This window comes from Struthio camelus, chromosome 14, assembly GCF_040807025.1.
Source record: "Struthio camelus isolate bStrCam1 chromosome 14, bStrCam1.hap1, whole genome shotgun sequence".
In the NCBI taxonomy this organism is placed as follows: domain Eukaryota; kingdom Metazoa; phylum Chordata; class Aves; order Struthioniformes; family Struthionidae; genus Struthio; species Struthio camelus.
The window spans coordinates 11,915,658-11,938,018 of record NC_090955.1 but is presented as its reverse complement, the minus strand read 5'-3'; the positions used below and the strand labels follow the sequence as shown (position 1 = coordinate 11,938,018).

General features: G+C 43.4%; 1 protein-coding gene across 2 annotated transcripts in view; it reads right to left on the bottom strand.

Annotated features, from left to right (window-relative positions):
* Positions 1–2,945: 2,945 nt before the first annotated feature.
* The window catches only part of PTPRG (protein tyrosine phosphatase receptor type G), a 411,417-nt gene continuing 392,001 nt past the window's right edge, over positions 2,946–22,361 (bottom strand). For both annotated transcript variants that reach the window (XM_068907053.1, XM_068907052.1), the window contains exons 18-30: positions 22,030–22,112; positions 21,668–21,802; positions 21,318–21,452; positions 20,733–20,905; positions 19,346–19,481; positions 18,868–19,014; positions 16,927–17,020; positions 15,541–15,617; positions 14,982–15,110; positions 12,494–12,640; positions 11,656–11,798; positions 8,450–8,585; positions 2,946–6,734 (exon numbers count right to left, since the gene is read on the bottom strand). In XM_068907053.1, coding sequence (XP_068763154.1) covers positions 6,588–6,734; positions 8,450–8,585; positions 11,656–11,798; positions 12,494–12,640; positions 14,982–15,110; positions 15,541–15,617; positions 16,927–17,020; positions 18,868–19,014; positions 19,346–19,481; positions 20,733–20,905; positions 21,318–21,452; positions 21,668–21,802; positions 22,030–22,112 — 1,682 coding nt within the window. In that variant the 3' untranslated portion in view covers positions 2,946–6,587. The remainder of the gene's footprint in view (positions 6,735–8,449; positions 8,586–11,655; positions 11,799–12,493; positions 12,641–14,981; positions 15,111–15,540; positions 15,618–16,926; positions 17,021–18,867; positions 19,015–19,345; positions 19,482–20,732; positions 20,906–21,317; positions 21,453–21,667; positions 21,803–22,029; positions 22,113–22,361) is intronic.

The following is a 22,361-nucleotide window of genomic DNA, read 5'->3' as shown; positions in this document are numbered from 1 at the left end:
ATTTCTCTTTGTTCAGCCCTTGTCCTGCCCTGTTGGGTGGCCCAGGCAGCCTGATCCTGGACTGAAAGACGTGCAGCGGGAACCAAGCTTTTGCTGCTGTAGCATCCCCCACTGCAGGCCCCACGGCAGAGAAGGAGCTCCCTGCTCTCCCACACACCCTTCTCAGCCAACCGTGCCGGTGGAGCCTGCCCGTGGGGCAGTTTTGGGCAGCTATCTGGATATACTGTCACGCTGCAACATGAGGCAGTACCTTCATTAGGCATCAGGGAATTTGCAGGAGTCAGCACACCGCGGCTGCTTAGTGCTGCGGCATTGCACAAATCACATTCCCTGCCTGCGCTCAATGTCACAGGCTCCCACTGCCCCCCAGTCAACCACAACAGGGACCTCAGAGGTGAGAACGCAGCAACACACAAAAAAAGGCAGTTATACGATCCTGATTTTAGCCAACTATTTTATGTCAGCAAGCAATTTCAGTTACTGATGCGATTTCTCCGTGGGCAGGGTGGTCACATACATACTGCCGGGGTACTGCACTGGCAGCTGCCTGCTGGACTGTTTTTGAAGGCGCCGTCAGCCTAGCCAGGCTGCAGTGCCCACGCTGCCAGCAGATGCACCTCAGTGCATTACTGCTGGTGGCAGATCTAAATAAGAATGTATCCGTAAACCCAAGTGGTTTTCCCGCAACAACAACAACAACAACAGGAAAGTAACACGTGCAATCAACACAGAATCAACACAGAAGGCAATCTGTGGAGCCACCAAGCTTTCGTTGCAAAACACTGAGCATCGATTGCATAATGCGCACACGCGTTTCGATGACAGCTCTTGGCTAGGATGCAGCTAGGTACGACTTCGAAATACGCTCCCTGGGGGTACTGGCTGCCGTATCTTGAGAGGTGGAACATCTGTCCCTGCCTGCCAGCCTGGCTGAGCTGGAGAGGAGCGCTTTTGCCTTTTGTACCACAGCTCCAGGGCTAGTTGAACAGTGAGTAGATGCAGGTTATTGCAAATAATCAGGTGACAGTGGCTTGGTGAAAGGCCCTGTTCCTCCAGGCAGACATCTGCTGATACACCAGGATTCAGTCTAAGGGATGGCACTCCTAACGGAGCTGGGAGCAGAGCTCAGGCTCCAAGGCCCCGTTCTGGACGGAGACAACCGTCCTTCCCAAATGGATTTTGACAGGGTCACAAGGACGTGGGGGGACCAGTCATGGTGAGCAAACGGGGTTAACTGGAAGCTTTCTAATAGGTTGAGACAAGGAAGAAAGGAATTGTGCTCTGCACTGTCAAGTGACTGACAGTCCCCAGATGAGGTTTGCTCGGAAAATTTGAGATCTATTTAAAGCAGGACTTGGATCTTGTCCTTCTTCCTGCACGCCTAGGACAATGAAATACTGACTCGTGCATCTGTTCTGTATACGTATATGATGCAAAGAAGAAGGAAGTCTGTAAATACATCAAAAACCATACTTTATTTTATGTATAGCAATACAATTTACATATTAAATAACACTATAATAGAATGATTTGATATAGTTTTAAACATAACAAAAAGAAGATTCAAGTTACAAAAAAACCCCAAACAAAAAAAAACGAAACAAAACAAACAAAAAAAATTCTCCCTCAAAATACTCCCTCCCACCCAGTCCCAAAACCAAACACCACTTTTTTTTTTTTTTCCAAATGGATCGATGAGACAAACGTATCCAGTGACTGGCTAAGTCTAATTCCTATTGCACACACTGACAATGGAATCCAAAGAAAATCCAACTTTCACAATCACTGCCCCAAAGAAATGACATGTGTGGAAATCTTTTTGGAGTGTGCTGATGGTGTCTCACTATCTTGATACACAGAAGGTATGTATTCACATCGCCACCACAGAACTAGGAAGGAGGTGAAACTAGAAAAAAATTAGCTTTATATGAAAATATAAAATTCTATGATTATATACCATAGATACAAAGTTCCCAGAAGATGCTTATCCAAGCAACAAAATATTTACAGTTTTAATGATTTCGCTATTTAAAAATGAAGGAAAAGAAAATATGAGTACACATGAACGCTTAGGTATTTAGAAACAATGGCTGCTTGCTAGTTTCAAATGCTCTAACAAAACAAAAAAGTCACTACCCCAAATGTTGGAGAGTTGTGACATTGTATAAAATTGACTATCTCCTCTTTTGGAGACGCTTATTCTTAAAACTCAAGACATTTTTCTTGAAATTAATTATCCTCTGTAGAAAATGCTTCCCTTTGCAAATAGTTAACAAAAACTCTAAAAACAGTTTAACAGCTAGGACAAAGTAGAGGCCAAATCTCTTCATTACAGGTCCTTCTCTATTTTTGCATGCTTTCTCCTCTGATAAGAAAAGCCAATGTAGTTCACATTGTTAGAATGGCAACAAAGAGCAAAGGGGTAACTAAACAGCTGAATTACAGCTCTGTTTAAAAAAAAAAAAGCAGAAAAGCAATGCAGTGGCTTAACAAATAGGCATTTTCCCTTCATATAAAAATTCACTGGCATCATTTGACATAAAGTTTGGAACACAGAATTTGATGTCAAAAGGCATGAATTTGAGAGACTGCTAAATCTTTAAGACAACTACATTTAAATTTTTTTTAAAGTTGTTTTTGTTTTGCTGAGAATTAGTAATATGTATCTTTGGTAAAATTGGTATCGATATTTTAGCTTTTAAATAAAATATATCAGCTTAAAAAAGGATGAATAAGCAGGCAGTTGTGCTGCGTCATAAAGATTATTCTCCTAATGTTCCAGTATGTGACTCTGGGTTCAAACAATTTAAGCAGTCAGAAATCAGAAAAACAACTGAAATTCTGCAGTTCCTGTAAATGATTCCACTAACCTAGAACAGACCCACGGTACAGAAACAGTCACACACAAGCAGTAGCTTAAGGATTTAGGTTTTTTTTTTTTTTTTCTGTTCCTAAATTCATATTTGGAAACAGCCACTGTGAAATACTAAAGACAAATGCTGCGCTGAAAGGAAAGTTATTTAGACCTTGGTCTGACACAAGCATCAGCCTGCCTAGCCTGCGCACACGAGCAGCCCTACCGGCTTCCCCCGGCCCTCCTACGTATGTCAGGTTACTCACGTACACGAGTAGGACTAGGGCATTTGGCAGCGACGTCACCAATTTAGATGTTCGGAAGACACAGCAGCTTCCCAAACGTTCCCTCTTGGAAAGCTTGGTTATTATTTTGGGCTCAACTCAGAGACGTCTCGAACGTCTTTCACATGGTCTGCTGGTGGCGTACACAAGCAAGACATGGGAAAATAATATTTTCTCAATGTAGACACACACATGCACACACACTTCAATCCATTATTTCCTTATTCCTCAGGGCTGGGGCCGAGCCCCACATTTTATAGCTGTGGACCATACTTAAGGTCTCCTAATTTGCAGGCCTGCACATTGCTTGAGAACTTCTGATGCTTGACAGCTATCCCGCCCACGGGGCAAGCAGGGGTTGCAACGTGTGAGGTTAGCGTGGCAAAAGCAAGTGCCAGCTTGCCGCGACGCACGAGCGTGCGACTTGACTTTGGCTCGACAGCCACGCCAGAGCATCTCAGTGGAGCTCTACAAGCGCCGATCTCGATACCCGTTCAGTCCTTCTGACAGCCTCATTCAGCCCCAGGGGAAGAGGTGCAAAGCCATGTAAGAAAGCAGAAAGCCAGCTGCTTGCATCAGGATAGATCTGACTCTTACACGCTCTTAATCCTCACTTTCACAAGCAATCCCTAGCTTCATCCACTTCAAACCTAATGCATTACTACTATCTATTGGCTATCTGACTGTTCACACTCAGCTTGATCCCCCTTAAGAAAAAATCCATGGAGAAGTCATAGAACATCAGTGTAAATTATTTCCCCATGAATTAAGCCCTGAGCAAGTATTTCAGGTGTGGGAAAATGCCAACGCGTATGCATGGATTTCCAAAGCATCTACCAAAGTCCAACCCCACGGCCTCCTTTCATTGATTTTAAAAAACTGTGAGACGGGATTAAACCAAGGCTGTTCAGGCAGCGTGTCATGAAGCACAGTTATCTTCCATCATGCCACAGAAACGAAAAGCAGTCAGCTAAAAGGACTGAACAAACGCAAACTCTCTCAGCGCCTGCAGCGATCTTTGAGCGACTTCGCTCTCGTCAGGGTTTGAATTCTTTCCCTCTCCCTGCAGCTCCCCAGGAACTTTCACTACTTCAGCCCAAACGGATCAAATCGAGCAGAAGCCCTCTGTGCTACGCGCTGGCCCTGCCTGGGCCGGGATCACTCTAGCGAGGCGGGGGCACCGCTGCCTCTGGCGCTGGAGCACGCCGGCCCTCGCAGACAGCGGTTCTTGAAAACTTAACTCCTCCTTGTTTCTGGGGTGTCGCGCCTGGGGAGCCAGTCTCATGTCCTACCACGCGCTACGCTGGCTCGCTCCCCGGTGCTGGCTTGTCCCAGTGCAACGGGGATGCAAACCACCAAGCACTCTCTCAACGCATTTTGCTGGTGCTGGGCATGGGATTTCCTTACAGAAACCACAGCTGCATTACACTGTTCAGCGTTAGCAGTTATTTGGATCGCTCCTATCAAGGGATTAAACAAACTGGTAAGTAAAAGGTAACCAGGAACTCTTAAATACTTTGGTGCCCTAGTCAACCAAGTGTATCCATATTAGGAAACCTTTCCCTCATTTAAAACAAAAGACGAGATGTCAGCACATACCAGTTTGCATAGCTCCACTGCTCTCGACGAGGCCACGCGTTTCGGGTTGCACCTCACGAGGTTCTGACCCCAAACATCCACTCCGCGGAATTTCACACAGTTCACTTTCAGCTTTCCTCCGTGTGAAAACGCACAGGGCTCCTTCCTCATAGCTACGCTTCCTCCCTGCCCTCCCCTCCAATAAAAGAAGTGGGTTTTGCCTTGCCAAATGGCTCTATTTCAGCAAGACTGGATGGGCGGCAGAAATTAATAGCGTTACGTTTAAAGGAAAAACACGCTGTAGCATTTTGACAAGTCTTGAAAAATTGCAATGCATGCTTTGCGCAGCTGAAATTTAAAGGTAAAGAAAAATATGTCATATATAAGGGATAGTGCCTTTAACTGTCTACCAAACACCAGACTGGTTGAAATAACACATTTCATTTTCAAGACAGATTCAGTAACCTCTCCCTATTCAGCAGAGCTATGAAGGACACAATTAGCCTTAACTCTCAGGAGAGTTAAGTACGTGCTTACTTCTTTTGTTAAACAGGGATGGACTTTGTTGAACTCTGACCAAATACAAAGGAAAAGGGAGCCAATGAGGATGTATACTTAAATGCTCCAAACAATAACTGAATTATCAGATACTATCTGGGGAAAACCATATCATTGGTGTGGAAGGCAAAACAGAATAAATATGTTTGTGCTAAACAATTAGTTTGGCAAAAAAAAGAGGGAGAATGTAACTTTATAGGTAGTTTTTTTATTAGTTTGCTTCACCAGTAAATATGGATCAGTACTTTATGTTTTAGCACTAAAGTATGAAAATTACACACCTGTAAAAATGGCATCTAACAGTTATGAAATTAAGAAACGCCTGTCATCATGAAACATACCATTAGGTGTGAGGTCATATTCAAGAAATAGTAAGGAAATTAATGTGTTTAAAATATTGAATAGCTTAGTAATGTAAAATATTGCTACCGTCAATATATCTGAAAATAGGTCTGATTTTGGATTGTAGTAGATTTCTCACTGTATTGGCTCTGACGAAAATAAAAACCAAGCACTTTCTCACCACAGGGCTGCTCAAAAACTAAAACTGACATTTTTCCTGAATCACCGGGGAAACTTTGCAGCTGTAAATTTGACACCTGTGAATGTGTCCCACACATGAATTGCATCTAATTTATATTGATATTGTATGTAATCTATATATTCCATGTGAAGCAAGTCTTAGGCCTGTAAGTGTACAATACAGTAATTTGAAACAATACAGAAACAATCGCTTCAGCTCCACAAGGCTGTTACCCCTTCACTGTAGCTAAAAATCACCTGCCACATTTTGTCAAGAAAGGATGAACTTTGCTCCTCCACTCCTCTGGAATACAGAATACAGTTACCGAAACTGTGACATGACCATTAAAATAATAAATATGGTACGAAGGTATGGTACAGTATCTGTCATAGAAAGAATCCACCTGGCCTAGCATTCAAGATCTAAGATTTGAGGGTCACTGTAGTTAGCAAAACTTCACCGCATTTAAACAAAACAAAAAAGCGTATGTTTGTTGTCATGGAATGTCACATCAGGGCTTGTTTTGTATTAGATTATTATAGGCAGTAACACTGATCATATAGTGCAAACTAGATAAAATTGCGTTTCACTGTGTGAAATAAACAGAGGTGCAAATGCTCAGTAGGATACCATTAAGACATAAAATGGCAAAAAATAAATATCAAAACTTTTATCAGTGTAAAAAAGTAATTGGGTTATTGTATAACCTAGAGTCTGGCAAAAAAGGCCTCAAAAAAGTTCACTCAGTGTTCAGAAGTTCTACAAATTAAGTGCCTTTTCAGGTTTCCAATTAGACAAGAGACTCCATGCTTTCCGCGGGATCCGATTCATCACTGGCCATCACAGCACCGTTTTTGTCCAGTGTCATGGGACCGTTTCCATTTTCCTTAGTGCTGACCAAGCTTAGCATTGCCTTATAAAGAAACTGGTACTGTTCCTGGAAAAGAAAGGACAACTTATTGCAAAACTTTCAGGATATGTAAAGTGAGTGGCACTTAAATTTGGCATTTCCCAGCTAGGTCATGGATACTTGGAGAAAGACAAAAAATCATTTCATATAAAATGTTCCAGGCTGTTAATATCAACAGCACCAAAGCAGCCATCTGACATGGTACAGAAATACAGTAATGGAGAATACTCAGAAACACATGCTTCACAGTCAAGATGCCAAGTATTCATATTGCTTACAGAATATTTACTTTCCTCCTGTTGCTTTCTCCACACGGACACCACTGATGTCAGTAAACTACAGAATCTAAATAAATTACATTCCTCCCATTTCCTGAGGGCATAGCAAATAAAAGTTACTTCCCTGAGAAGGCAGTAAGACGTAACAGAATACGAAGCACTGTTCTTTCTCATTTTGTACATAATAAAATGCATCATTACTACAAGCATACATACAGCAAGGAAAAATATTTAGAGAGTAATGACATATGTTAATCCAGTTTAATACTGTCACCCCAAATCTCCAGTTTTGGTAGATTGTTTTATTCCTGATTCACTGCCCACTGAAGGGAAAATAAAGTATTTCCACTGACACCACAAGGATACTGCAGAAGGGCCGGAAGTACACCTTGTATGCAACATAAGATACCAAACAGCATGTTGCAATAAACCTCAAAAGTCACTACACTAACTTACCAGCAAGAATGGCATACTTCCAGTTGCACTACTTCCCTCTCTGTTCCATTATCGGGTTGATTTCAAATAGCCATGTATGCTATATGTACAATCATTTTACATAATGAAGTCAGTGGGTCAATACCTTTATCACTTTTGCACGTACAGGTTCTGAATGCATAAATAGGCTAAATCAGGTGTTGGCTTAAATTCTAAGAGGAGGGATGCGGACAGCGCCAAGGAGCCATTTACAGCTTCTTGATTCCCAGGCTTCGTCTAGAGACGATTCTAAATAGCGTCGGCAGGTCAAAGGTATCCGAAGCGGTCGGTGTGTTACGGCCAAAGTCAGCTTTGGGGTTATCTCTGCAAAGGACCCCCAGGCTGGGTATATAGCAAAGAGAAAGAGGCAAGGGGCATGGCCTGTTCTGCCCCTGGGAACAAGCCCTGGTCCATGCTGTGCCCTCAGCCTACTTGGACATTTTTAGGAGAATACAAGTGGGGCCAAAACTGTACTGCACTGGAGACTAGTGCTTAAACAAGACAGAGAGTGCAGGAGAGTATCCGAGCCTGTATCTCAGCCCGGGCTCGTTCCCTAGTGCAGGCAGCGCCATGCACGTGGGGGCAAGGGTGCTGCTCTCTGCACGCAGAGCGCAGGCTCGTGTTGAAGCTTTATCCCCCTTCAGCTCTGCCTCCACTGCTTGAGATCAAAATAAACCAAGTGTAAATAGCAGATATTAATTTACAGGGCTGGCAGGGAGATGGTGACAAGCTGAAAGGCCAGGGCTGTCCGTATCCGTACAGTGGCCTAACTGTATGAGAAATAAGCTTAATTGTACATCAGAGACTGAGTGGGGTGGAGGGCTATAAAAAATGACAATAGAAAAAAAGGCCAGATGCAACTTCTGCTTGGTAACAGAAGCAACAAGGCTTGATAATGTACACAAATCTGCATACGTGTTTCAGTTCATGCTTTTTGTCTCAGACAAAAACCTTGTAAACTACCAACTTATGTTCCATTTAAGGACTTACAATGTCTGTAAATACTCCAGGCCGCATAAGATTTATCATCTTTGCCACCTGGAAAACATCGACAGCATTTTCATTCTCCAGCTGCTGGGACAGAGTGGTAAGGGCACACAGCGTTCCTGCCGACACAGCTCCATACCTGAAAAACCACACCACAGTCATAAGGTACTCACAAACAAACCTGGGCACCCTGACACAGAGCCATGAAAACGTCGATACAGTCTTATCTGATTACTGCCGCTCGTCTTTATATCTGTTAAAAGCTCTGTTTTATGCTAGCTAAAGTTTTAGTCATTTTAATTAAAAAAAGAAATTTGGTGGTATATGAGTCATCTCCGGATATCTGCAGGTCTCAATAGGAAGAACTGGAGCAGCAAAATAATGCGAGCCATTTAAAAATACCCAGCTTGGAGAGCACGCTCCCGCAGTCAGGCTTCACATGCACCGAAAGCATCTGCATTATAGCTCAGTGTACTTTACAATGCATTTGTGGGAGCTCAAGCAAAACACAAACTATTACAAAGAAATGAGACTTCGCCTCTTCCTCCATGTCTGACAATTACATACAACTAACACAGACACGAGCTCCTTACAAGTAAACGGGACACATCTCAAAGTCTTCCTTAGCGCTGACTCATGGGCAGAACGCAACGTTCCTGAGCTGGGTGCCCAAGAGACATTACAGATTCTGATAAGTTGAGCCGTGCTGTCGTTTAGTAAGAACCTGAGCAACGGTTATTTGTCCGGAGAATGACTCACAGTGTGTCCTTGAGATGGTGATCAGGCAAAAATCCTACTGCTGCTAAATCCAAATCCCTGAAGGCATGTTTGAATCACAAGTGCAGTTGTGGGGCGCCTGACAAAAGGTCCCAAGCAAGAGGGGCTCATACTGCTTCTGAGGAGCCACAGTTGTACTCTATTCTCCCAGCCCTCAGGAGACTGAACTCCTGTCCTAGCTTTGCTATGGGTCTGCTCTGTGACCTGCAGCAAGGCTGCATCTAAACGTCCCCATCTGTGAAAGGGGCATCGGCGCCGACTTCCTTTGTAAACTGTTTGGAGAACTGCGCACGGAAACTTAAATGACCGGTGAGTACCGCAACGCCATCTGGTATAGTAAGGCTACCACTAGTATTGTTACAAGATTTCGGCAGAAATCAAGACACGTGCTGTCTTGATTTCATATGATTTTTGCAAGCTCAGTTTGCCTACAAATGGGAAACAGAAATCTGATCGCAATGGATCTCTGCTCTACCTGATGAAAAGTACACAGAAGAAGAAGCAGGGCTCTTGCAGAGCTACACAGACGGCCGTGACTGGTCATCTGATACGGACAAAGTGGACTTTGCCTGATTGGGGACATCTAAATGCCTCTCAGGGCCTAATGTCCTGTTTTTTACTGAGGTTGATTACCTTCAGCTCCCAACCATCTGAACGCTTTTCTCTCTGCAAATGATGCAACAAATCTTTGTCTAGTTGTCTACATATGGACAACTATATTTCAAATACTTGACTTTAAGTTTGTAGTATTCAGTACAATTGTCTCTAGTAGGACTTTCTGAACGTACTCTTGGAAATGTTTTGTTATCAAGTCATCCCACCATGTACTTCCTAAATACCACATGCATTTAGTATTTGCAAATCCATATATTAGGAATTAATCTGCAGTTGTAATTATTAGTGGATTATGTGATATAGTTGTTGCATATAGTAAAGGGAAATCTTCATTTTCAGCTACATTTGCTTAGGCTCCAATGAAAAGCAGAATCCACATTATGTTTTAGGCATAAAAATAAAAATCATTGAATATGACTAATAAATCAAAAAAGCAATTTACAGAAAGAATGACTCAGCACTGTTAGAAATGCAATTCTGATTTTTTTTTTGGTCTAGCATGAAGTGCCCAAATCAATAATGGTTCTAATTTTGTAAAACATAATCTTAAATACTGCAAGAGTAGCAAAACCTCACTTCAGACTACCCAAAGCATGAATATTAAAACTAGACAGGAATTAATAAATGCTGGCAAAAGCCAGCAGAGCTTACACTGTGCATTAGCAAGGCAGGAAACTGCGAGAAAAACTACTTGCTGCAGCCCCAGGCACCACTTGCAGGAGTCTGTTGGGAAAAACCTGTTGCTGCAGCAATACACTGACGTGAAGCAAAAGCTTTCAGCAAAGGCAGATATCAGCACACAATCTCTCATCAGCCCCAAGGCTGATCTGACCACTGAAATACCAGAGTACAGTAATAACATTTTGGCACCAAAGGTGAAGATTTCTAAGACTTTCCCATTAATGCTGTCTACTTTGTAGCAATGGCAAAGCTCTAATGGACTTGAGGGCGGGGGCTGAGAGCGGGTAGCAGTTGTTTACAAAGGCTCGGTGTTCACTCCAAGGTGAACAACTCAACTAGTGACAGAAAATGGGCTTGCTCACGATTTTAATGACAGAACAACTCCAGGGAGCTTTCTGCCTGCCAGGGCAAGATATCGTATGCAATGCAATATTTAGCGCTCTTTATAATTGGGCATTCAAGCATAGCTGGCAAGACAATGAACACCACAGCTCTACAAAAGAGACGAGTGTTGGCGCATGCTGGCCCTGTGTTGGTGGGCTCCCTCCCTCATGCCTGGCACCACATGGGCCCCTTGGAGTGGTTTAGGGGGGAGCAGAAGGAAGAAAAACAGATCTGCTCTAAGAAAACCTGGCCTCTTTGTCACAAGACACACTTCCTAATCACCCTGAGACACAGCTGAGCTGAGCTTGTTCCTTGTTTTATGTGGCACATTAGACCTGAGTTGTTAGACAGGAGCTCAGGTTTCCAGAAGACCATATTGGGCTTCTCAAAGTATTTATGATCTAAACCACAGCTCTACCGATTTTTTAAATTGGTTGTCGAATTTGTTTGGGAAGCTTCCAAGCAGAGAAGAACCCAAAACACTTACAAAGCAGACACAGCCTGACTTTCTGAGTCCATCTGGAAAGACTAGAACCAATATAATAAACTACACTAAAAAAAAAAAAAAGTATCTGGCCTCAGGTGCCAATGGATACCTCACCTCAGGAAGCTTAAATACCGTGATCCTGTTGTTAAGGCCACCAAACCCCACCGACTCCTTGCAAGAACGGACATTAATCCTGATCACTACCCCATAACAGAGTAACTCTTTTTACAGCCTACATATAAATGGGAGAAAAGAGATGACGTACTCATCATGAACTATGGTGGGGCCATCCCTTGTTAAGGCCTCTTCCTTGATTACATTAATAAGTTCAAAGGTACTGCTTATAGGAGCATCTGGGTTTGGCCATTTAGGACACTGAAAGTGGCGGACTTCCAGAACGTAGTCATCCTGAAATGAAAAAACACCCTCAGTATTAGCTGCTACAGTTGCACATTCATCCACTCCAGGTAGAAAGCACGATGTTGCTACAAACTGAAGAGATACGTTCCTCTTCCAAAGAGGTTTGCATACAAAGAAGAAGAAAGATGCACAGCTCTAGTACCTCTGTAACAGTGAACACCCTAAAATAAAACACCTATAACAAAAAATTGGAAATGATTTTGTATTTCAGTTCAGGGCTTACATCCATATACATGTTCTCTCAGAGCCCCTACAGCTCAAAGGTCAAACAAGAGAAGAGCAACCAAAGGAACTAAATTAAAAAGGGCTTGCAAACTACTGTTTTGCAGAAAAATGCAGCTGCAGTCCTGATATCAAACTAAAAGCAGACTTGTAGCTCAAAAGAAATGTACTTCTCTAAGTAAAACCCCTTAATCTTTGCAAAACAATTAATCTATAAATGCTGAATATTGTAAGCAGAAATAGGACAATAAAACTTGGTGTATACCTGGATGCAGAAGATGGCAGAAGGAGAAGGTGCCAGTAAAGAACACTCTTCCCCCAGTGAACAACACACACACAAACATGCATTTACAAGTAAATCATTTTCAAGACTCTTTCTAAACTCTCTCTCTCCCATGCTTAAATAACATCAATAGCATTTTGGAGAAAAGCCAAAGCCTGCATTTGGGGGTTTATTTTACCTGGGTAGCTTCAAGGATAAAGTCATGGATAATAATTTGCTCTTCATTAGAGAGGCACAGTCTGTCTTTGCTGATAAGGGTCACAGTAAAGGCCTCACAGTTCATGGATTCCTCACGACTTGGCCAGTACACAAACTCATCTTCTGCCTGCAGGAAAGAAACAACACACATCCTGTAGCCTTTCAGATACCGTAAGTGTGACTGGAAAATCCAGTGGATCAAAAAATTGGTTTGATAAACAGAGACAATCAGAAGCTGACCTTTAAAAACCATTTATGTCTAAAACAGGCTTACTATTACAGTACTCAGTAAGCCTACCAGATCCTTCTTTTGTGTGCCCAAACTGGTAATGTCTGCTTTTTAATTGGTTTCACAGGGAAATGGCTATTTTAGCTTGCTCATGCTTAACCTTTTGTATTACATCCCAGGCTTTACCACCTCCTGCCTACACAGTTTTGCATGAAAGTCAGTTATCTGTTCAGAAAAAATGCACTGACCTTTAAAAATTAATTGCTTATTATTTTTAATTTGTATTTATTGTGGTCTAACCCAAAACTCAAGGGTGCCAGTAGAAGCTCTGTGGATCGGTCTAGGCAGAAGACTGATGGACACTCTAAGAAGGGGCTGAATTTTAAGAAATGAGGGGAGGAGTGAGGAGGAAATGTTCTTAACCTTGAGAAAAACACTGGCTTACCTTAATGCAAGTTCTCCAACAAAACTCTAATGAAAACACTATGACACTATAAATTCTCAATGAGACTGTGAATGGGAATAAAAGCTCAGTGCTGAAGTAGCCTTACTAAGTGATGGGGTACTGATAACATACTGTCAACACTATTCTTTAAAAAGCAACCGTGGATTCTGATCATTACTGTCGAGAAAGCAAATTAGGCTCTGTAACCACATACATGCAAAGACTGTTTCTCCTCCTGGCTCCAGAGGTATCCTGTCCACGCAGCATAAGAAGAGAAGCCAACCCGACAGCCTGCGTGGCACTGCATGGCTGTGTCTCTGAAGACTCTGTGTTTTACTGTCTTGAAAACGCATGAGCTACCTGCATTGTCCCTCTGTGGCCATGAGCATGTCTCTGCAAACAGGCTCATCTCTGTGGGCCTGGAGACTCAATGCACATAATGTGCAAGACACTGCTGAGATTCAGACCTTTCCTTCTGAAAACAGGACTTGGGGTCCTAAGTCCCCTGAGCGCTTCAAAAATTCTGCCCTCTGCCTGCAGAGGTGACACCAAACAGGGTAATAATAGTGCTGAATGCCATGGAAGGTCTCTGTCCTTCAAGGTGACAGATCCTCATGTAGCAGGCAGTCGGCATGACCATCTCGTCCTTTCGCATTACGCATTCAGCACCTTGACACGGTCTCAGTCCTGTGCCATCCCTCCTTACCAATCAACATAACCCACACCAGACACTGAGCCACCGCATGGATGCTACTGCCTGGCTAGCCAACCTTCACCCTGAGCAGAGCGAAGGTCAAACTAGGTGCAAGGCACCCTTGCAAAGGATCTGGCCGAGGCCAGCACTCCTCCATTACACTTCCATCACTACTGTTCTCCACAGCTATTCCATACACTTGTACAGACAAGATCAGCCTCTTCGTTTCCACCCAGTGCGCTTTCATTTCAGTGGTGCCTTCTGGTTCAATTGTATTTCTCTGAAAGCTCTTTGCCTTGCAGTGCCTGCAGTCCCCTTCATCTCACCACACACAAGGAAGAGTATCAACTCCTGCCTCTTCAGTAGCCCCTCATGACTGTAATGAAGGTGGTTTCTCTACCACTCTCAGCTACAATCGTTTATTCACCTCAATGATGCATGCACAGGAAAATGAACTGTTTACTTCTTAATCCTTTTCAACACACACTCTTGAGACATGCTAGTAAATCTGGAAGTAGTGATTAGCGCTTCACCTGAGTCACCTTCTTTCTTTATCTCATTATTTCCACTTAAATCAACACACACATTTGCTTTTTTGCTTACATTAGAAATAACACTTGAAATCTTGCATGGCTTTAGCCCTGTATGGGCTTAGCCTTAAGCACCCAAGCAAATAAGCAGCTACCTTATTGTCTCTGCTTCGCGTTTCTGTTCCTTTCAAGGTCCTTACCCATGGCCCTGGCACCCAGCAACCTCAGTGCTTTACATCCTGCCAGATAGGTAACCCACAGGAGCTTCACAGAGGTTGTCCCCACTGGCCTGCTGCTGCAGAAGTCTGTGGTCCTTTCCTGTTCGCTGCAGTTCAGGATGTCCTTCCCGAGGGGGAAGGTCAGAAGGGGAGTGCAGAAAACAGGCCCTGAACCTAGGAACTTGTCTTACTAAGCTTACGGCAAAGTTTGAGAAGGTGGCTCAAAAATTCTGAAAATGTTCTGGTTTTCAACTAGAAAACAGTAATAGCATGTAACTAAGTGACCCTATGCTAGTGCCCTGCTGGGCTAAGTAATAACCCTACAGAAGAGGGAGGGAAGCGTTTAACTCACCAGGCTCTGGTGGTCTGGCAACATGACGATGATTTGTGCGTTGTGATCCCAAATCATTCGCCAGAAATCTTTAGTCGTATGTGGCAGCGGATGTTGGGTTATGATGAACTCGTTACTCCTGTAGTAGCCCTTTTGCAGCAAAACAAACCACACAGTTACTTGCTGCCCTAAGTACTCTTAAAGCATTAATTTCATCTATGGGGACTGATAATGACCCTATTTCATTTTATTCTACAATATTTTCACACAAACTATAATTTTCTAACTCAATTTCCATTCTGCAGAGTCCCTGTTGTTTTCATTTACTCTAAATCCCAGTATTTACTTGTCTGTATTTCATGGAAATATGAATTCCACATAAATGCATCTTGTATTTAATTTTTTCAGGCAACAATCTTTAATAAAACACTGTTAATACTGCTTTACATTATGGGGAAGGTGTTAAAATCTCATCTGTTAATACACAGCCATTACATACAGAATTAAGACAATTACAGGCATCTGGTATTTAGCACCTTAGAATTGATTTTACTTTGTAATTAGGTGTTGGCTTCCTCACCATGATATAAGAGGCATTAATGTAATCAGTCCCCTTCATTCCAGGCAGTGGTGCCAAGCCCACTCTAGCACGCTCAGCTATAAGATTAAAAAAAAAAAAAATCAAAGTCTGATAATGGCACAATGCAGAAAGCAAGAATTTCTCAGATGTTAACAAACCAAACACTGCGCAGCTCCCATCTCCCCCAGGAGCAGACCAGCACTTTAACCGTGTTAAAGCATTGCCTACTAACACAGGATATAAAAAGAGAACGTTGCACAATATTCCCACAAGGACAAAGTAATTTCAGGAATCAAATTTTACTATAGCAAAGATTTTCACAGCAGGCTGAATTACCAAATGACAGTGTATGCAGTGATAACAGGGGATTTCAGGTAATACTTGACTGCAGCGTTCCATTTGTCTCCAGCAGCACACAAACCCAGCTGATTTATTTTGTTTTCCCTACCCCTCGGCAGCACTACCATCACTCACTTCTCCCAGCTGGAGGGTGAGATAACCTCTACAGAGAAAAAACTTGCCAAACGGGTAACCACCCAGAAGCGTGTGCTTGTTCTCCAGCAGGTCTACACTACTCTGGAGTTGAGGACTGGGTTCAACAACCTCCTGGAACCAACTGACAGGCTCCTCGCGCCAAACCACAACCCCTGCAGCTACCTGACACAAACTGCAAAGTCGTAGAGACTCATTCTGCCCATTCGCGTTTGCAAGCTATATTCTGATGGCTTCCCTTTTTCGCAGCAAACTTTATGATGGCCCAGATCTGTGTGCTGTTTATAATTTTGTGCCAGTTGGTATCTGTCCGGTGCTCTGGGTAATCGGATGGAAATGACACCGTGCCCATGCTTGGTCTGCAGCAAATTCACGCTGCTGGGCGACCAGGTCACGCACAGATGCCAAATTAATGACTGTGAACTATGGCCTTGGGCACTCAACACCCTCATCTGGGGAAGGCTGAGATACAGTGGCCTACCATGCTCCACCAAGACAGACAGACAGACAGACACACACACACACGCAGAAAATTGATAGTAGTAGCTGAACTGCAAACAACTTCTGTCAGTCACACTGGGAGATCTCACCTGAGCAGGGAGCTGTATCACAGTAATTCTCTCACTATTCCTTAGATTTACCTCCCTAAATAACTATTCAAATTCTTAAGCACTTCAAATTAACATTTCACTTGGACAGTGTATCTGGCTGATACCTTAACTATTTTCTTTTGTTCAGTTTCATCAGAGTAATTCTGAAAGACAAGACAGCTGGGTCGGAACAAAAGATTGTATTTCTCCTTCCTAGTGACCATGCTTTTTCATGCATAACGCAAGGAGAATTCAGTACAAAAAGTTATGCTAGGCAGTAATCAAACCGAAGATGTGATCTTACATGGCACGACTGATGAGTTCCTGTTCTTCTCTTTGTTGCAGTCTTTCTGAGCACTGAAGCATTCTACGTATTTTGCATTACACTGTGTAACCAGCTGAAAGAGAATAAAGTAGTAAGTCAGTCCTCATGGTGCTCTCAATGAAGAGAGGAGGCTTCTTTGCCAGCTCCTGGGAAGATGTATATCAGTGGAAGAATAAACTGCATTGTTAAATTTGTTTAAAGTACTCAAGACGCCAATGGAAATCACCCTTTTCATACAGTACGTTTAATGGATAAAAAGATCTCTGCAGCTCTCGGCTTCGAAACATCCTGAGAATGAAGTTCTATCAAAACGCACTTTCACAGAACACTACATTTAGTTATCTTTGACAATATATTTCAAAGACTTGCAGATATGTTCACTCAGAAGCAGGTCTCAAGGAGGAAAAGCCAGTAAAATAAAACAACAACAACAACCCTTCTCTGTTTTCTTTTAAAGTAAAAGCAAGATGACTCCTGCAGAATGTCTTTTCCTGCCAGGCCTCTGGGAACTCGGCACATGAGCATCCGAGAGCTCAGGCGGTGGGTTACGTTCTCTCGTCTGCCAAGCTCGTCCTGGGCTGCTTATGAGGCGCAAAGAAAAGTCAGGGAGACAGATTTGTATTGGAATATTCCTCCCCTAGTCCGTGGGGAAACTCTACCGGAGCGAGGAGGGTGGAGGTGGCTTCCTGCACTTTTAGAAACTCACACTCAGCGTAATTTTACACTAAGACAGTTAAATGTAAACTGCTGCACGAGGGCATGAGTACAAGTTATTTTCTGCCAACTTTGTGGTAGCAGCAGAAACTAGGGAACATTTTAATAATTGCTGCTGGCCACATCCTTACTTAGTTCTAGTTTCAAATGCACTCTAAACAAGAAAGCATTCATCCAACTACTGGCATAAGCCCCATTGGAAGTTGTGGGGTTTCTAAATGCCTGTGCAACTCTGGCAAAGTAATTTCTGAAAATGGCTCTTAGGTTTCTGAAATTTTGCCCCAAGTCGTCAGAAAATATCTTTGAATGTATAACTTAGTATTTTTCTTAAAAGAAATGCAACATTTTTTTTGTACCAAATCTTTTTCTCCTGCTGCATTTTGTGTGTGTGTGTATGCTTGTTTCTTTAATTTCGTAATCAAGCATCTGGAATGTCTTGACTGACAGAGAAGCAATGAGATTTTTACAAGTGAACTGAGAAAATAGCTTATTCATTTTTTGAATAGTTTGGCACCTGGCATAATTTGTTTTAACAGTTTCAGTTCCTTAGCCGGTTACTGACTGACTGAGTTTAACTGTGCAGATGGACTTCATGTATAATCTTATGCTACACAGTAGCACAAAAGAGCTTTAAATGCATTTAAATAAAACACAGCCAGAAAATCTTAGGTTTTAAATAGGAGAAAAGAGCAAAAAGTTTTACTTTGGCCAGGACGACAGTCAGCTATAACATGGTAGGGAAAAGCAGCAAGTATAGCTATTAGCAGTGAGAAAGGCATATTGTGTTTCCCTAGTCTCAGAACATTTTTAAATCTGTATCTGCAGTGCTGATAATAGTAAGTGGTGCGAAGAGCCTCATTTCATTTGTTTCTGCACAGATCGGTGTGAGAGAGGCAGCCTGGAGGATGACCTCCGGCCAAGCACACTGCACCCACCGGAACGTCCGAGCCCCTTCAGAAAGGGGAGAGCAGCAGCACGCTCAGACCAGTGTCCGTTTCCTCTTCTTGCCTTTGACTTCAAGAGGATTAGTGCTGATTTCCAGCAGTGTAATGAAGATTGTTGCACACTGAACTTCTCCAGAAGCTGTGCAGCGCTAATCAAGGGCTCTGGTTTGGTTCCTTATCTCTGGCTATAGACAGCGAAGGCACACCACGCAACAGGGAGTGGGGGAATTGAGTCCCTCTGGATGCCCGTGATAAGCTTTACCTTGAACTGTTTTTCTAGTCGCGTCTTCCCTCCTATGCCAGGTATGAGGATGCTGTTAACATAACTGTGCAGCTGGTTTGCAGATACTTCAGTCTCCTTCCCAAGGATGGCTTCCAACAAGGCATCATGAATAAAAATGTACTGCTCCTAGAAAAACAACAGCATGTCACGTAGGCACTTGGAGCAAACAAGACTGCTGGCCTTAACCGAGGGAAAGAGCACACTAAAGGAAAGGGTTACACCTTCTTTGCAAAACAAGCCACCTAAGGCCAGAATAAACATTTAGAAGTGTAACACAACTCTGAAGAAATCAAAAGCAGGAGGTAAACTTTTTCTAGAAAAAAGAGATGTTCCAGTACAACAAGCGCCTGGTGATATATTCAGTATTTACAGGGACGTAACTGAAAAATCTATTTTCTATTTGATTACAACATAAAAATGAGCACGGCTTTAAATTCAACCCCACTGCATTCTTTACCTCTGTCTGGACGAGGTAGTTGCGCTGTGTCCTGATGTGTTTCAGGAAACCCAGGACATTAACTGTGCTTTTGTCTTTTATCTGTTGCAGCATACTGTCTATCACAATATAGGTACCAGTTCTGCCAACACCAGCACTACAGAAGACATAAAAGAAACTCATGTAACAGAGCCGGACCAAAGGAAATGTTTACAATAGCAAAAGAGAACTAATCAAGATCAAATATTCCTGTCCACAAACTTGACTTTCCATGCAAGCACCAACCATGAAAGTCCCTAAACAAAATATTCTGGTTTTCTGGGAATTTTATCTGGCAAATTTAAGTCCTTAGATACACTGTGATATCAGCATTCCCCCAAATGTTTTATTTCCTCCCCTCTACGGGTATCTCTGCGCTGCAAGATGAGGATGTGAGTGTAGCACAAGCCATCATGCTTGCGCCAGTGAAGCTGCCCGGCGCTGCTGGCCACAGCAGTGAGGATGGAGCTGCCGTGGAGCCTGGATTTTCACACTCTGGCTGTTTGTGCACGTTGTCCTGTCTCCACTGCTGTTGTTACTGGCGTTGGCTAGAGGAAGCGTGTGCAGATCCACCCTGTGCCAAACCGCTTCTATGCCAGACCCGCCGTGGTTGCTGCAGGCTATGGGGCTGCCCTGGTTGGCTTCAGCCTTGAGGGAAGGCTGAGGCTTGACAGCCAGAGCGGAGCTGTAACGCGGCTCTGGAAACCCAAGAGGTACCAGCACTACGGCAAGGCAGAAGAGGGGCTTACCCTGTGAAGGCAGGATTTCTTGAAGGGGAGGAGGGTGGTCCTGGGCTCAGCATAGAAGGGGGAGAGGGGAACTGTTCACAGCTTTCCAATTTTTGCTCAAGAGGGAGCTCTAACTCTCAGCATCCCCTCCTCTTTGCTGTGGTGCTGCAGAGCCCCCTCACATGCAGTCTTTTGTGATGGAGACCACTTCCCTTTAAGCATTTAAGGGAAGCCCTCTGTTGACTGCAAGTGCTGGTGAATACGTGTGCAGTTCGGTGGTTCGCTGTGTGCAAGGAGAGCTCCAGGACTCCATGTATTCGCATGGCTGATTGCCAGCTGATGTGATCCTGCCCACCCACTGCTGCAAACAAGCTTCGAGCCAGGAACTGCACAGCCACATCAGTGCAACACTGAACAGCTCAGTAGCACGAAGCAGGGCTTCCCTAAAGCAACTGGGAAGCTTTTGCATTGGAGCCGGCTTGAAACGGTAAAGCAAAGCATGCTCATGTCTACCTGCACTCCGCGGGGCAGGCATACTCTTCCTGCGCTGTTAACGTATGTGTTTGTCTTAACTGGCATATAAGATGCACACTGCACGCTAGGGATGCTTGCCATGAAGTAGCTAATCACACTCATCATACCTGCAGTGCACAACCACTGGTCCCATGTCCGGGGTTCTGGCTGCAGAGGATCTCCGAACGAAGGTTAGCACAGGCAGAGCATACTCCGGCACACCCATGTCAGGCCACTGAGTGTAGTGATACTGAATAACCGTTCTCTCATTCTGCCGCCCTTTGGGATTTCCTTTCTGACCCTGCATGCAAAGCAAGCACAGCAAGAAGAGAAAGATCAGGAAAGGGAAGCATGGAAATACATTCAATCCCACTGGCTGGTTCAGCTGAAAAAGCGCCTGACTTTGACAGAAGAAATCTTCTCCTGCAGCTCTGCCTCCTGCTAGGTGGAGACAGAGTTCAAGGAAAAATACACACGGGAACAGAAAATAACAGCAACAACTGTGAAACTAAAGCAGCAGTGAACTTGAGAGAAAGAAATACAGGCCAAACCTTTTGCCAGGTTCCTTTGTAATCCTGGCTTTGCTTACCTATTTCCCATGCCCCTGCTACTTCAAGCTGTCTATGCAACAGTTGAGGTTTTGCTCCTGGGCAGCTTGCAGCCTACACAAGCCAGAAGGCATCTGCATGAGAACAGCAAAGGCTTTCACCCACCTTTTTCATCTTTGTGTTCCTGACTGTGAAGCGGCGCACAGTGTAGCAGGCATGAATGTTTGTGCTCTTCAGCGTGACTATAATGTTGCCGTACTCCTCGCTGTTCTCTGATGGCCAGTACTGATCGCATTTCCTCTGCGCAAAGAGAGAGCTTGGCTGAGGGTTTGCGCTGGTTCTTTATATATGCATTTAAAGCTTTTTAGACGAGTAAGACCATAGCTAGTAATGTATCCCTCTGTTATTTATATATTGCACACCGATATATATCATCCCCAAGCAATTTAAATTCTGCCCACGTGAGTCAGGGAAGTGGTAAGGAGCAGTTGCTAACAAATTAGAAATTCTCTTACTCTTCCTTTTTCAACAAGGTTTGTGATCATGACAATGATTCCAGTATTTTGTTCCCAAATCATCCTCCAAAAGTCTTCAAATGTAGACTTTAAAGGTCCCTGGGTAGCAATGTAGGCTTTTGCTTTGTTGTAACCCTTCAAAGAAAACCATAATGCCAAGTAAGATGAAAGCAGTATCACAGCAGACATATTAATAATTTAAAGGTAACAAAGAAAGGCGTCTTTCTCATTCAGGATACTGAGGAATTTGTAGCAAAACTATCAGGGGAAGTTGGAAAACACAAACAGTTTACAGGTAGCAGTACTTCCTCTTTGTGGAAGGATTCAGAGTTAGAGGAAAAAAACCAATTCAAATAACTTACATCAACATAATTAGCATTAATGTAGTCACTGTGCTTGGAATCTTTTCCTGGTAAAGGCCTTAGCTTCACCCTACTGTGATCATCTGCAGGATGAAAAACAGAGCAGAGAAGCATTAAGGCAACATTTTGCAGAAATGCGAGTAAACATCCTAGGTATTGGAGTACCCCTTATTAATAACCTATAGAAACTGGCTTTGGATTGGAGTCAAGGGGAAGACGGAAGTGTCTGCTCTTGGTCATCTGATCGTGGTTGCAGGCCTCAGGCTTCACATCTTGTGAAGTACCTGCTTCATGTTGGGACAACTTCTCTTTAGAGATCACGGGAGCTCAAG